This window comes from Loxodonta africana, chromosome 16 (genome assembly GCF_030014295.1).
Source record: "Loxodonta africana isolate mLoxAfr1 chromosome 16, mLoxAfr1.hap2, whole genome shotgun sequence".
NCBI lineage: Eukaryota > Metazoa > Chordata > Mammalia > Proboscidea > Elephantidae > Loxodonta > Loxodonta africana.
Window position 1 is genome coordinate 65,936,737 of NC_087357.1, and position 12,839 is coordinate 65,949,575.

General features: G+C 36.8%; 1 protein-coding gene across 8 annotated transcripts in view; it reads right to left on the reverse strand.

The window, feature by feature from the left end:
* The window catches only part of HERC4 (HECT and RLD domain containing E3 ubiquitin protein ligase 4), a 140,164-nt gene that overhangs the window by 29,546 nt on the left and 97,779 nt on the right, over window positions 1–12,839 (reverse strand). For 4 of the 8 annotated variants that reach the window (XR_775670.3, XM_023546987.2, XM_003409289.4 and 1 more), the window contains 4 exons: window positions 10,962–10,985; window positions 8,757–8,855; window positions 5,963–6,130; window positions 5,420–5,563 (listed from right to left, as the gene is read on the reverse strand). Coding sequence is in view for 6 of the 8 variants with exons in the window: in XM_023546987.2 (XP_023402755.2) it covers window positions 5,420–5,563; window positions 5,963–6,130; window positions 8,757–8,855; window positions 10,962–10,985 (435 nt within the window). In the remaining 2 variants the exon portion in view is untranslated. Of the gene's footprint in view, window positions 1–5,419; window positions 5,564–5,962; window positions 6,131–8,262; window positions 8,363–8,756; window positions 8,856–10,961; window positions 10,986–12,839 lie in introns of those variants that run through there. The other 4 variants (XR_010318112.1, XM_064269629.1, XM_003409290.4 and 1 more) reach the window with 4 other exon arrangements.

The following is a 12,839-nucleotide window of genomic DNA, read 5'->3' on the forward strand; positions in this document are numbered from 1 at the left end:
ATTGTTGAATCCCACCAAACAGGCTATTTGCATTTATTTACATATATATTTGGCTTTCCCTCCTCATAATGTGGATAAATTTTTTTTTTTTTTTTTAACTATGGTCAGGAAACTGTGGTGGCATAGTGGTTAAGAGCTACGGCTGCTAACCAAAAGGTTGGCAGTTCGAAGCCACCATGCACTCCTTGGAAACTCTACAAGGCAGTTCTATTCTGTCCTATAAGGTCACTATGAGTTGGAATCGACTCGATGGCAATGGGCTTTTTTTGCTTAACTATGGTCAACTCTCCATTACTGCACTAAATCCCACCTTGTCTTCCCAACTTAAGGACTTTGCTCCTGCTATTGATATTCCCTTCCACATTACTGATTTTTCACTTTCTGAATAATCATAAGAACATGAAAACATGCTGCGATCTCCCACCTAAAATAAAATACCCTTTATGATGGGAGGAAAAAACATGTACTGTGTATCTCCACAAAAAAAAAAAAATGTTATTTTTAATGGTTTAAGACTCACTAGAAGTTACACAATTACTACAGAGTTCTGTGTGCCCTTCACCCAGTTATCCCTGGTGATAACAGCTTCATAACCACAGCACATTGCCAAAACCAAGAAACTGACATTGGATACGGTATAAATTCACTGCCATGCAGTCAATTCAGGCTCACAGCAACCCTACAGGACACAGTAGAATTGCCCTATAGGGTTTCCAAGGCTGTAAATTTTTATTGAAGCAGACTGCCACGTCTTTCTCCTTTGGAGGAACTGGTGGGTTCAAACTGCCAACCTTCTGGTTAGAAGCTGAGATGTTTATTTACCTGTATTTATTTAAAAACAAACAAACAAATCAGAGGAATAAGCCACAAATGTTTTCTTAAGAAAGATCATTCACAGGGGGTGGGAGAGAATAGGGTGGATGGGTAGGAACTGAAGCTAGATTTCTTTTTTTTTTTTTAAGGTTGATTTTTTTTTTAATAATTTTTATTGTGCTTTAAGTGAAAGTTTACAAATCAAGTCAGTCTGTCACATATAAGCTTATATACACCTTACTCCATACTCCCACTTACTCTCCCTCTAATGAGTCAGCCCGCTCCCTCCTTCCAGTCTCTCCTTTCGTGACAATTTTGCCAGTTTCTAACCCTCTCTACCCTCCTATCTCCCCTCCAGACAGGAGACGTCAACACAGTCTCAAGTGTCCACCTGATACAAGTAGCTCACTCTTCGTCAGCATCTCTCTCCAACCCACTGTCCAGTCCCTTCCATGTCTGATGAGTTGTCTTCAGGAATGGTTCCTGTCCTGCACCAACAGAAGGTTTGGGGATCATGACCACTGGGATTCCTCTAGTCTCAGTCAGACCATTAAGTATGGTCTTTTTATGAGAATTTGGGGCCTGCATCCCACTGATCTCCTGCTCCCTCCAGGGTGCTCTGTTGTGCTTCCTGTCAGGGCAGTCATCAGTTGTGGCCAGGCACCATCTAGTTCTTCTGGTCTCAGGATGATGTAAGTCTCTGGTTCATGTGGCCCCTTCTGTCTCTTGGGCTTATAGTTATCATGTGACCTTGGTGTTCTTCCTTCTCCTTTGATCCAGGTGGGTTGAGACCAACTGATGCTTCATAGATGGCCGCTTGTTAGCATTTAAGACCCCAGACGCCACATTTCAAAGTGGGATGCAGTATGTTTTCATAATAGAATTATTTTGCCAATTGACTTAGAAGTCCCCTTAAGCCATAGTCCCCAAACCCCTGCCCTTGCTCCGCTGACCTTTGAAGCATTCAGTTTATCCCAGAAACTTCTTTGCTTTTGGTCCAGTCCAGTTGAGCTGACCTTCTGTGTATTGAGTATTGTCCTTCCCTTCAACTAAAGTAGTTCTTATCTACTAACTAATCAGTAAATAACCCTCTCCCACCCTCCCTCCCTCCCCCCCTCGTAACCACAAAAGTATGTGTTCTTCTCAGTTTATACTATTTCTCAAGATCTTATACAATATTTGTCCTTTTGCCTCTGACTAATTTCACTCAGCATAATGCCTTCCAGGTTCCTCCATGTTATGAAATATTTCACAGATTCGTCACTGTTCTTTATCGATGCATAGCATTCCATTGTGTGAATATACCACAATTTATTTAACCATTCATCTGTTGATGGACATCTTGGTTGCTTCCAGCTTTTTGCTATTGTAAACAGAGCTGCAATAAACATGGGTGTGCATATATCTGTTTGTGTGAAGGCTCTTATTTCTCTAGGGTATATTCCGAGGAGTGGGATTTCTGGGTTGTATGGTAGTTCTATTTCTAAATTTTTAAGAAAACGCCAGACAGATTTCCAAAGTGGTTGTACCATTTTACATTCCCACCAGCAGTGTATAAGAGTTCCAATCTCTCCACAGCCTCTCCAACATTTATTATTTTGTGTTTTTTGGATTAATGCCAGCCTTGTTGGAGTGAGATGGAATCTCATCGTAGTTTTAATTTGCATTTCTGTAATGGCTAATGATCGAGAGCATTTTCTCATGTATCTGTTAGCTGCCTGAACATCTTCTCTAGTGAAGTGCGTGTTCATACCCTTTGCCCACTTCTTGATTGGGTTGTTTGTCTTTTTGTGGTTGAGTTTTAACAGAATCATATAGATTTTAGAGATCAGGCGCTGGTTGGAGATGGCATAGCTGAAAATGGGTTGATTGTTTTTAATAATTTTTTAAGCTTTAAAAAAAATTGTATTGTGTTTTAGGTGAAAGTTTACACAGCACAAATTGGTTTCTCATTCAAAAATTTATCCACATATTGTTTTGTGACATTGGTTGCAATCCCTGCAATGCGTCAGCACCCTCCCCCTTTCCCTTTACATTCTGGGTTCCCCATGTCTATTCATCCAGGTTTTCTGCCCCTTCCTGCCTTCTGTCTTTGCTTTTGGGCAGGTGTTGCCCGTTTGGTCTCGTATACTTGACTGAACTAAGGAAGGGTCTTCCTCATGTGTGTTACTTATTCCATAAGCCTGTCTAATCTTTGGCTGAAAGGTGGACTTTGGGAGTGGCTTCAGCTCTGAGTTAGCAGGGTGTCAGGGGGCATAGTCTCGGGGATTCCTCCAGTCTCTGTCAAACTGGTAATTGTGGTCTTTTTTTGTGAATTTGAATTTTATTCTACATTGCTCTCCTACTCTGTCCAAAACACTCTATTGTGACCCCTGTCAGAGTAGTCAGTGTAGATTTCTTTTAATATCTCTTGTTTTACAGAATTGACTTTGGAACTATGTAAATATATATTCATAAAACAAAATTTGAACTTAACAAGCAATCCCCAGAAATAAGAAAATAAAATGAAACAAGTGAATCTAAATGTGTACCCACTTGGTAGTATAACCATACAGGGTGTTAACAATTCCAAATTTTTGTTTTTTAATTTTATTTACTTTGCTGCCGTTGTTGAGACTGTACACAGTAAAACATATACTAATTAAAACACTGTTATTTAACTATAGGACAAAAAAAGTGCAAAAAATAATTTTTTAGAAACTATTATTTTCAGTAATCATAATATTGGTGGTAATGTTGGTAGTGTTAGGCAAGAAAAGCATAAGTCTGGAACATTTGGTCATACCAAGTTTACCAAGTAGCAGAAAAAGCTATCAAAGAGTACTAAGGTTGTATCAAAAGGACTCAGGAGCTAACTTGAAGAGCTTCTACTGCATGAAGATGGGGTAGCATGAGCATCAATAAAGAACAATATGTTGAAAAACATCAAACGTGTTTAAAACCATGAATACACAGTTAATACTTTAAGGCAAAAAAAAAAACTAATTGTTACCCCTGGAGGGTGCTAATGAACTGATTCATTCTGCTGAAAAATTGGTAACTATAAAGAGAATCCTTTCTCAAATGAACAGTTGTTGTGTGCTGTCAAGTCAATTCTGACTCACAGTGACCCTGCAGGACAGAGTAGAACTGCCTCACAGGGTTTCCTTGGCTGTAGTCTTTACAGAAACAGATCGTCAGGTCTTTTCTCCTGCAGAGCCACTGGTGGGTTCCAACCACCAACGTTCTGGTTAGCAGTTGAGCGCTTAACAGTTGCGTCATCAAGACTCCTTATGAACTATATTACTCAGCAACTAAATAGTAGATATGGGGAAATTTCTCTATATAGAAATATTCAAGCTGATAAATGAAAAAGATGTGTTAAAATTAGAGCAGCACTGTTTTGCAACCCCTAATGAATCAATGATTCTAGGCACTGAGCAGGAGTCCCTGGGTGGCACCAACAGTTAAGTGCTCAACAACTAGTCAAAAGGTTGGTGGTTCCAACCCACCCAGAGGCATCTCAGAGGACAGACCAAGCCATCTGCTTCTGAAAGGTCATAGCATTGAAAACCCTGTGGAGTAGTTCTATTCTAAACACATGGAGTCACCATGGGTGAGAATCGACTCGCTGGCCAATAACAATAACAATAATGCACTAAGCATCAATGACTGGAAACATCACACAAGATAGCCAGCCTACTGGTACAGTGATTAAATAACACATCAAGGATTTTAGAAGCAACAGTAGACATTCTATTCTGATTTCTTTCAACTCAGAGTTCTACAAACTGAACAATCATTTCAATTTCACTTATATTTCCTAAATCAGGGGCTAGCAAATGTTTTCTGTAAAGGACCAGGCCATAAATATTTTAGGCTCTGTTAGCCATAGGATCTCTGTCACAACTATTCAGCTCTGCCTCTGCCACTGTAGCTCAAAAAGAGTCACACCTGTTGCTATCGAGTCAATTCTGACTCACAGTGAACCCTACAGGACAGAGTAAAACTGCCTCATAGGGTTTCCTAGGCTGTAATCTTTACAGCAGCAGGCTGCTATATCTTTCTCCCCTGGAGTGGCTGGTGAGTTCGAGTCACTGACCTTTCAGTTAGCAGCTGAGTGCTTTAACCACTGTGTCACCAGGGCTCCTCAAAAAGCAGTCATGGAGAATAGGTAAATGAATGGTTGTGACTTTATTTACAAAAACATGGGCTGGGAAGAATTTGGCTTGTGTACCGTATTTTGCTGACCCCTGTCCTGAACAATAAATTAAAAAAATCAATGATCCTTAATGATAATTCTTCCCAGAAGAAATGTTAACCTGGTAATTATTACTCACTCTCCAAATCGAAATAAGCAGGGGGAACAGTAAACATTAATTATTTTTGGACTGACCATCCCTTCATTTATTTTGCTAATCTGAAATGTGTGGTAAACATTAGTGTGTTTTGATGACCCTGAATCTAGACAGTTTATAATTTTTAAATTGTTGTAAAGCAGATCTCTGAATAAAATATATTAGGAATCCAGTAACTATTCTCTTATTTACTGAGTTAACTTGATACATATAAGTATACAAACAAAGATATATACTCAGAAGTAATTTAGGTGTTTAGGACTTTTTACCTTATCAGAAAACCAAATGAGCCTGGAATCTTCATAATACCTAAACATGCCGTATTTAGGATCCAACAATTCCCTCATGATGAGCAAGAAAAATTCTTTGCGTACCCCTCCTGCATCAACAGCATCTTCTCCAACAAAAATAACCTAAAATAGCATAATAAAACACTGAACAGACTGCAAAGAAATGAAAGTACACTCTGGAGATACCCTTAACATATTTATTACTAATAAATACTCAGCAATTACTAGTTTAAAAAAAATTACATTAAAAAAAAAAGGTACCAAATAGATACTAAATACAAACAGGAAGTGAGGGAAGTGGAGGTCTGCTTAAGGGGCACCGAGTTTCTGTTAAGGATGATGAAAAAATTTGGAAACGGATAATGGAGAATGGTTATACACATAAAAAAAGTTAAAATGGCAAATGTTCTGTTAAATATTAATTTTACCACAATAAAAATAAATTAATTAAAAAAAAAGGAAAACATTAAACATAGTTTCTGAATAAAAATCCCAATTACACAGAAGAAAATGTCAAATTACCTTTAGTGGCTTTTTGTAATCTATATTCTTTGTTTTCCTAAGGACTTCCATTGCATCTCCTACAATATTTTCTCTACGCACCACTAGAATTAAGCAGGGATTCACAGATTCAATCACTGGGAGAAAAAGGGAGGAGACATTCTGTCTGTGGGCCTGGTCAATAGCCATCTAGAAAATAAAAGATTACAATTTTAATAGCAATGCTACAAAGAAGCTACTGTGACTGGATAAAATCATCTTTACCCGTTAATTATAGCTATGCTATAATTCCTATAATAATCCCTGTACTACTGAATTTACATAGGACCTAACACAGTATCTAGTACAGCATAAGTGCTTAATAAGCTGTTATCTGAATTTAAAGAGTACATTCTTGAATTTTTTTATATTAATGTATGTGGGGTTTACATTAACTTTATCCAAAATAATCTGATCTTTGTCCTTGGTTCCTGAGAGATAACTCTGAACACTTGGAATTTCTCAAGTGAGGTTCATTTGTTATCTATAGGCCTCCAGACCAAACCTGACAGATTATGCTAATATGGCGACTCAGGTGGGGGCTGGCCAAGGCAGAAAGCCCACCTTGTGACATCAGTCAACCTGGGTCGAGGAAAGGCATGACTCAATCATGCTTACCTAATGAGGCCCCAGTAAAAGCTCTGGACATGAAAACCCCCTGGGCTTCCTGGTTGGTGAAAGGCATTGATGAACCTAGGAGAGTAGTGTGTCCCTTTCTGGGACATGAACTTCGATGCTGAGAACGTTCTCAGACCTCACTCTACACGAGTCTTTTCATTTGTACCCTTTTTTTCCTACAATAAAACTGCAATCCTAAGTATAACATCACTTGCTTTGAGTTTTGTGAATCGTTCCAGCAAATCATCAAACTGGAGATATTCTGGCAGCCAGCAGGTCAGAAGTGAGGGGGTCTGAAAACCTCAGAAGTAGTGGCTGGCACCCTGAACGGGCAGTAGGAAAACCCCAAATTTGTAACCTGCAGGGCAGAAGTGAAGGGCGCCCTAGGGACTTTCAAGCCTGCAGCTAGCGTCTGAAGTCTTGGGCCTATTTGACAGTTTAGAGAATTGTGTTCTTTAACTTGTGACCTCTGATCTAGCTTCGAGTGGTTAGGGTCAGAGGAAGAAGTGCTGCATGTTGCAGCTGGTGTCAGAATTGAACAGAGGAGTGAAAAATGGGGGCGGGGAGGGTTTATTTAATTTTATTATTATCATAGCAGTTGATGTCAGAAAAAGTAGATAGATTGGATTTGATGGATCCACATAACAACTAATTATGTATAACTAATAACACCATTAAGTAAGCACGGGACTTTGATAATACTGATAAATCTGAGCATCGTTGTTTCTCCAAAAATTAATGGGGTGGGGGTGGAGAATGGGGAGAAAAAGAAAACAGCATGAAATAAACCTCTAAAGAAGAATAAGGAACAGCCTGGCTAAGGAGGTATTATAGAAATTCATCTAGCAGGGTGATCATCATAAAAAAAAAAATATGTGCTCACAAATCAAGCATTTGGCTTTTACCATTTGAAACCTTTTTGTTTTCCTGTGTTCTTGCTCTAAAATAGAACAGTACATATTGAAAGCACCAAAAGATTAACTTATTGTTTTAACTAATTATAGTATAAACAAAAAAACAAACCCACTGCTGCACAGTCAGTTTCAACTCACAGCAACCCTACAGGATAAAGTAGAACTGCCCCATAGGGCTTCCAAGGCAGGACATCTTTTACGGAAGCAGACTGCCACATTTTTCTCCTGCAGAGTGGCTGGTGGGTTTGAACACCTCACCTTTTGGTTCGTGTCTGAGCGCTTTAACCACTGCGCCACCTGGGCTCTTTAGTATAGAAACCCAGAAAAAATTTATTTCTTCTCTGGATGTAAATGGAAATAAGCACATCTCTAAAATTCCCCCAAGTGTTTATTATTTAAATGTTTGGAACGACTTGAACACAAATGCATTCACATATTTGAAAGGAAGGAAAACCGTTATTATAATTTTAGAGTTTTTAACTATTCAAAGCATTTTTAGAATATTATGGCTAATGTCTCTTCTCATCCTTTCCTTAGCCTCAGCCTGTATATCCAGATATTCTATACCAGAGGAAGAAACTTGAAAGCTATTTTATTTACAGGTTCAATTGATAAAACTTATTATAGCCCTTCAAAGTCATAATGCCAACTAATTTTTTAAAAGCCTCCCTGTAAGTTAAAGAGTGCGTAACATTAAATGGGAGGAAAAAAACAGGGAAGAAAGGGAAGGGGAATGAGATGACAACCAACCTTACTTATTAACTAAAACTTGAAGGATATTTCCTATCTCCCAATTAGTGATCAAATATCTTCTACTTTAACACGGTCTCACCTCTAGTCACCTTTCACTCTGCATGAATTATATGAACAGAAGATATATAATGAAGCAAGATTTGAAACAAATCAAGATTTTTATCAAGTAATGAAGTCTTTAGTTTAAAAATACTACGTTTCTGTAATGAAAGATGCTTACATAATTTTTTAGATATAAAATGATGAAAGGCTAAATTATCCTATTTTCATTGAAATACATATAAGCAGCTCCAATAAGAATGTACACGTCACATGTAACAGTTCTCTTTACAGGTACCCAAGGTACTTTGCAAAAGACAGACCACAAGGGTACAAAATTTCCCGAAAGATCACCTGTTATAGCAAGTTTTAAATATTTATTTTTTAAAAACATCACAGAAACAATTTAAAAAAACCCTCTCAAATCAGATCAGTATTATACAATATCTTACCTGCATCTGTAAGACTGCATCTGTTTGTAACAAAGTAGTTTTTGCTTGGGCATCAAATACAAATGGATACGTGCAAATTGTAACAGGAATATCTGCCAGCTGGAAGTAAAAAATTAGCTTATTAGTACAAGTTGATCTGTGATATACTTCTTGTGGGTATTATCATCTCTTATAAAGTTGACTGTATTCTTGGTTTATTCATTTTTGTGTATTTAGGAATTGTAAGATACGCTGCCTATATCTGAATATAGAATTTTTATTGATAATTAGATGAGGCACTGGTATAAACCATTAAATCCATAAATTGTAAATTATATGTTCTGCTTTACATATATTAACTCCAAGTTTCAGTGAATTAGATAGCAATTTTTTTTTCCAAAATTGGGAACTCCTCTGTTATGGACTTGACAACAATAGGTTTAGTTTTGGTTTATGTTAAATACAGTACCCAGTGATACACATTAGGGCTGACCTCTAGCAACTGGCCACTATCTGAGGCCAATGATACTAATCTATTTATTAATAGGTATTTACTGAGGGTGCCAACACTATTATGACCCCAACTATCTGTTTATTCATTTAGCATACAAAATAACCATCATTAATAGTACTATTATTCTCTATTCACCTTAAATCTGGGAGATTTTACCTACTATTATTACCATTATCAAACATTAGTCACCTTATAGACAATTATTCATCCTAGCAGATAATGCAATGATTGGTTGCTAAGCATTTTAACAGTGTGGTAAAACATAAAGAGCCATGAATTGTCAGTTACAGATTCCTGCCATTGGCAGAGATCTTCTCCTGCCCTCTACTTAACAAGGCAATATTTTTGTGATAGCCCTGACACAGAGCCCTTGCTTAAGGCTTCCTGTAAAGAATTAGTATACTCTGAAACAATCCACTTCTTTTTTAGTGACTATTGCGTCTTTACATTATTAAGCCCAAATCTGCATTCCTATACATCCCTCTGCACCACCTACTCTTTATTTTGTCCCTGTAGGGAAGTATGTGTTTAAATATTTCAAGTCCTCATGTTTTCCATAAGCTATCTTTTTTCCAGGATAAAAATTTCCAGTTTTTTCAGCCATTCTGAAAATAATATGGTTTCTAACTCTTCTCCAACCTGATTGCCTACTTCTAAATGTATTTTAATTTATCTAAGTCTCTCTTAACTATGGTCACCCAAACCAAAATAACCTAATGTTGCCCGATCAGTACAGAATAAAGTGAGGCTATCAACTCCTTGCTCTGAATCCCATAAATCAACATATCAAATAATATGATGAGTTTTATTAACCTTACAGTAAATCACCACTCTCCAGTATTTTCCATATAAAGTTTACCTCCATTGTGTATTTGGGTCACTAACTAGCTATTGATTAAAGAAAGTCCTTTTACTTCTCTCAATCTCAAAAAGATCTAAATGACTTCTAAAGCCTTTCAGCTTCAAAACTCTATGATTCCATAATTTCATGTGCTACTTCTATTTGACAATGAACAAGCAAACAATGTTAAACCTATAATTTAACGTTAACTCGAAATGCTTCATTGATTCAAGTACTGGGAAAAGCACATCAAAAAGGAAAAAAAGAAAAACAAAACCCTAAAATCTATATGAGATAGAGCAGAATAACTTTCCCAAGTGTTAAAAGGTGCTTTAGGGTTGTTAATAACTTAAGTCAAAGTGCTAAAACTTTGTATATTAAGACAGTATGTGAGACAAAGTGAGGAAGATAGTCTTAAGGAGTTTAATTTTATTTTTAGACCATTTCAAATATTAGTTTAAAATTTGGACATCATTTTACTTCTCAATATAAAATGATTTTTAGGTAGGCATTAGTTAAAAAAAATTTTTTTTTTATTAGTTAAATCTCAAAACAACAGTTTACTTCTTTATATTCTGACACATTAAATTTTATACTAGAAGATTTAAGGAAGACTGAACTAATTTTAATGCAAAAATCACTGCATGACATAAGTATAATGTTAACTAAAATGGAGGTTTTAATTTTTTTCAAAAAATGATTCTGAAATGTTATATAGGATCATTTCTACAGACTCATTTTTTAAAATAACAATGCTACACTTAGGTTTTAAAAAAATCACATAAAAGATGAAATTTTGGCTCTCTTATCACTTAAGACAAAACAGAGTTAATCTTACTCTGAAAATGAGACTTTATTATACCAAACTTACCTCTGTTAATCCATGGTTGACATCCTAAGACAGCAGTGCAGAATATAACAATGAGGAAAGAGCAATGTTAGTGTCCAAATTTAACTATTTCTATTTTTTATTTTTTTATTCAAAGTAGCATTGCATATTATTTTGCTACAGCAAAAAACTGAATTAATGAGGTAGACCAAAAACTATATACAAAACTTACCCTTTCCACATGCACCTTATACATCTACATCTATAAATGTTTAAGACCTTTGTTTCAGGTACCGTATGATCATAAAATCATCAGAGGCTTGGACCTAACAAAAATTGGTTTCAGCAACAAGGCCCCCCCATTTGCAGAATTTAGGTAGAATAGGGATATTAGTCCTAAGTCTGACTTGGTCTTGAAGAAATAAGGTTATCGCTCAATTGCTCTACCTGGAAAATGGAGAAAATATTCCTTAGACTTTAAGACTTGGTAATATTCTTGGCAAATGGTTAAAAGTACTTAGCTGATTAAAATGCTATATGGAACATGTCTCACAGCGTTCCAAAAACAAACTCAAAATGGATTAAAGACCTAAATGTGAAAACTAAAACCATAAAATCCTTAGAAGAAATTGCAGAGGCCAACTCTGCTAGGCTTATTAACAATGGATTATCTAGAAAATGTACCAAAGGCAAAAAACAAAACAAATAAATGGGACCTCATGAAAACACTTTTGCTCATCAAAAGACCTTACCAAACAAATGAAAAGACAAGCTACAGACTAAGAGAATGTCTCTGTCACTAGCCATCAGAGAGATGCAAATTAAAACCACAGTGAGATACCATTTCACCCCCACTAGGATGTCTACGAAAAACGAACAAATAGAAAACAACCAGTATTGGTGAAGATGTGGAGAAATCAGAACCCACCGCTGTTGGGAATGCAAAATGGTACAGCTGTTGTGAAAAATAGTATGGCAGTTCCTCAAAAAACTACAAATAGAATTACCACATGCCCAGCAATTCCACACCTAAGCGTATCTCCAAAAGACTTGAAAGCTGAGACTCAAACTGATACTTGTACATCAACCTTCACTGCAGCACTAATCACAACAGCGAAAAGGTAGAAACAACCTAAAAGTCCATCGATGGATAAATGGAAAAACAAAACGTCCTACATACGTGCAATGGAATACTACTCAGCCAGTAAGAAAAATGAAGTCTTAATACACACTACAATATGGATGGTACTTGAAAACATTTTGTTGAGTGAAATAAGTCAATCACAAAAGGACATCACTTATATAAAAGGACAAGAAGAGGCAAATGTATAGAGACCAAAGTTTGTTAGTGGTTACAGGGGCAGGAGAGAGTGAGGAAGGGAGGTTATTACTTATGGACTACTGAATTTCCGTTTACGGTGATAGAAAAATTGCATTGATTAAACAGTTGATTAATTTAAATGTTGTCAATGAGTTGTATACCTGTAAAAAGTTGAACTGACAAAAGTTGTGTGATAGATATATTTACAACAACAAAAAAAAGAACAGCTGCTGAGGCTGTTTATGTACAACCAAACACCTCCTAGGTGTGTCTTTGTCTGTCTGGGGGCTTTGTCCATTGAACAGTTAAAAAATGTGGTTTACCATGGTGGCTTTGGGCCATATGGTATCAGTTTTGTCTCTAGCAACGGCTAGAGACTAAGAGTCGGCCACATAGGCAGTATGTTATCAGGCACCAATAAAAAGTCTGAGCACCAAGGCTCAGGTGAGCTTCCCTGGTTGCCAATACTCTGTGCGTATTTTAACACATTGATTCCAGGAAGTGATGTGCCCATGACTCCCTGGGGAGAGGACAACAGAAGCTCTGTGTGTGATATCCTTCCTGAGCTCCACCCTAATTTGCATCTTCTCTTGGTTGAT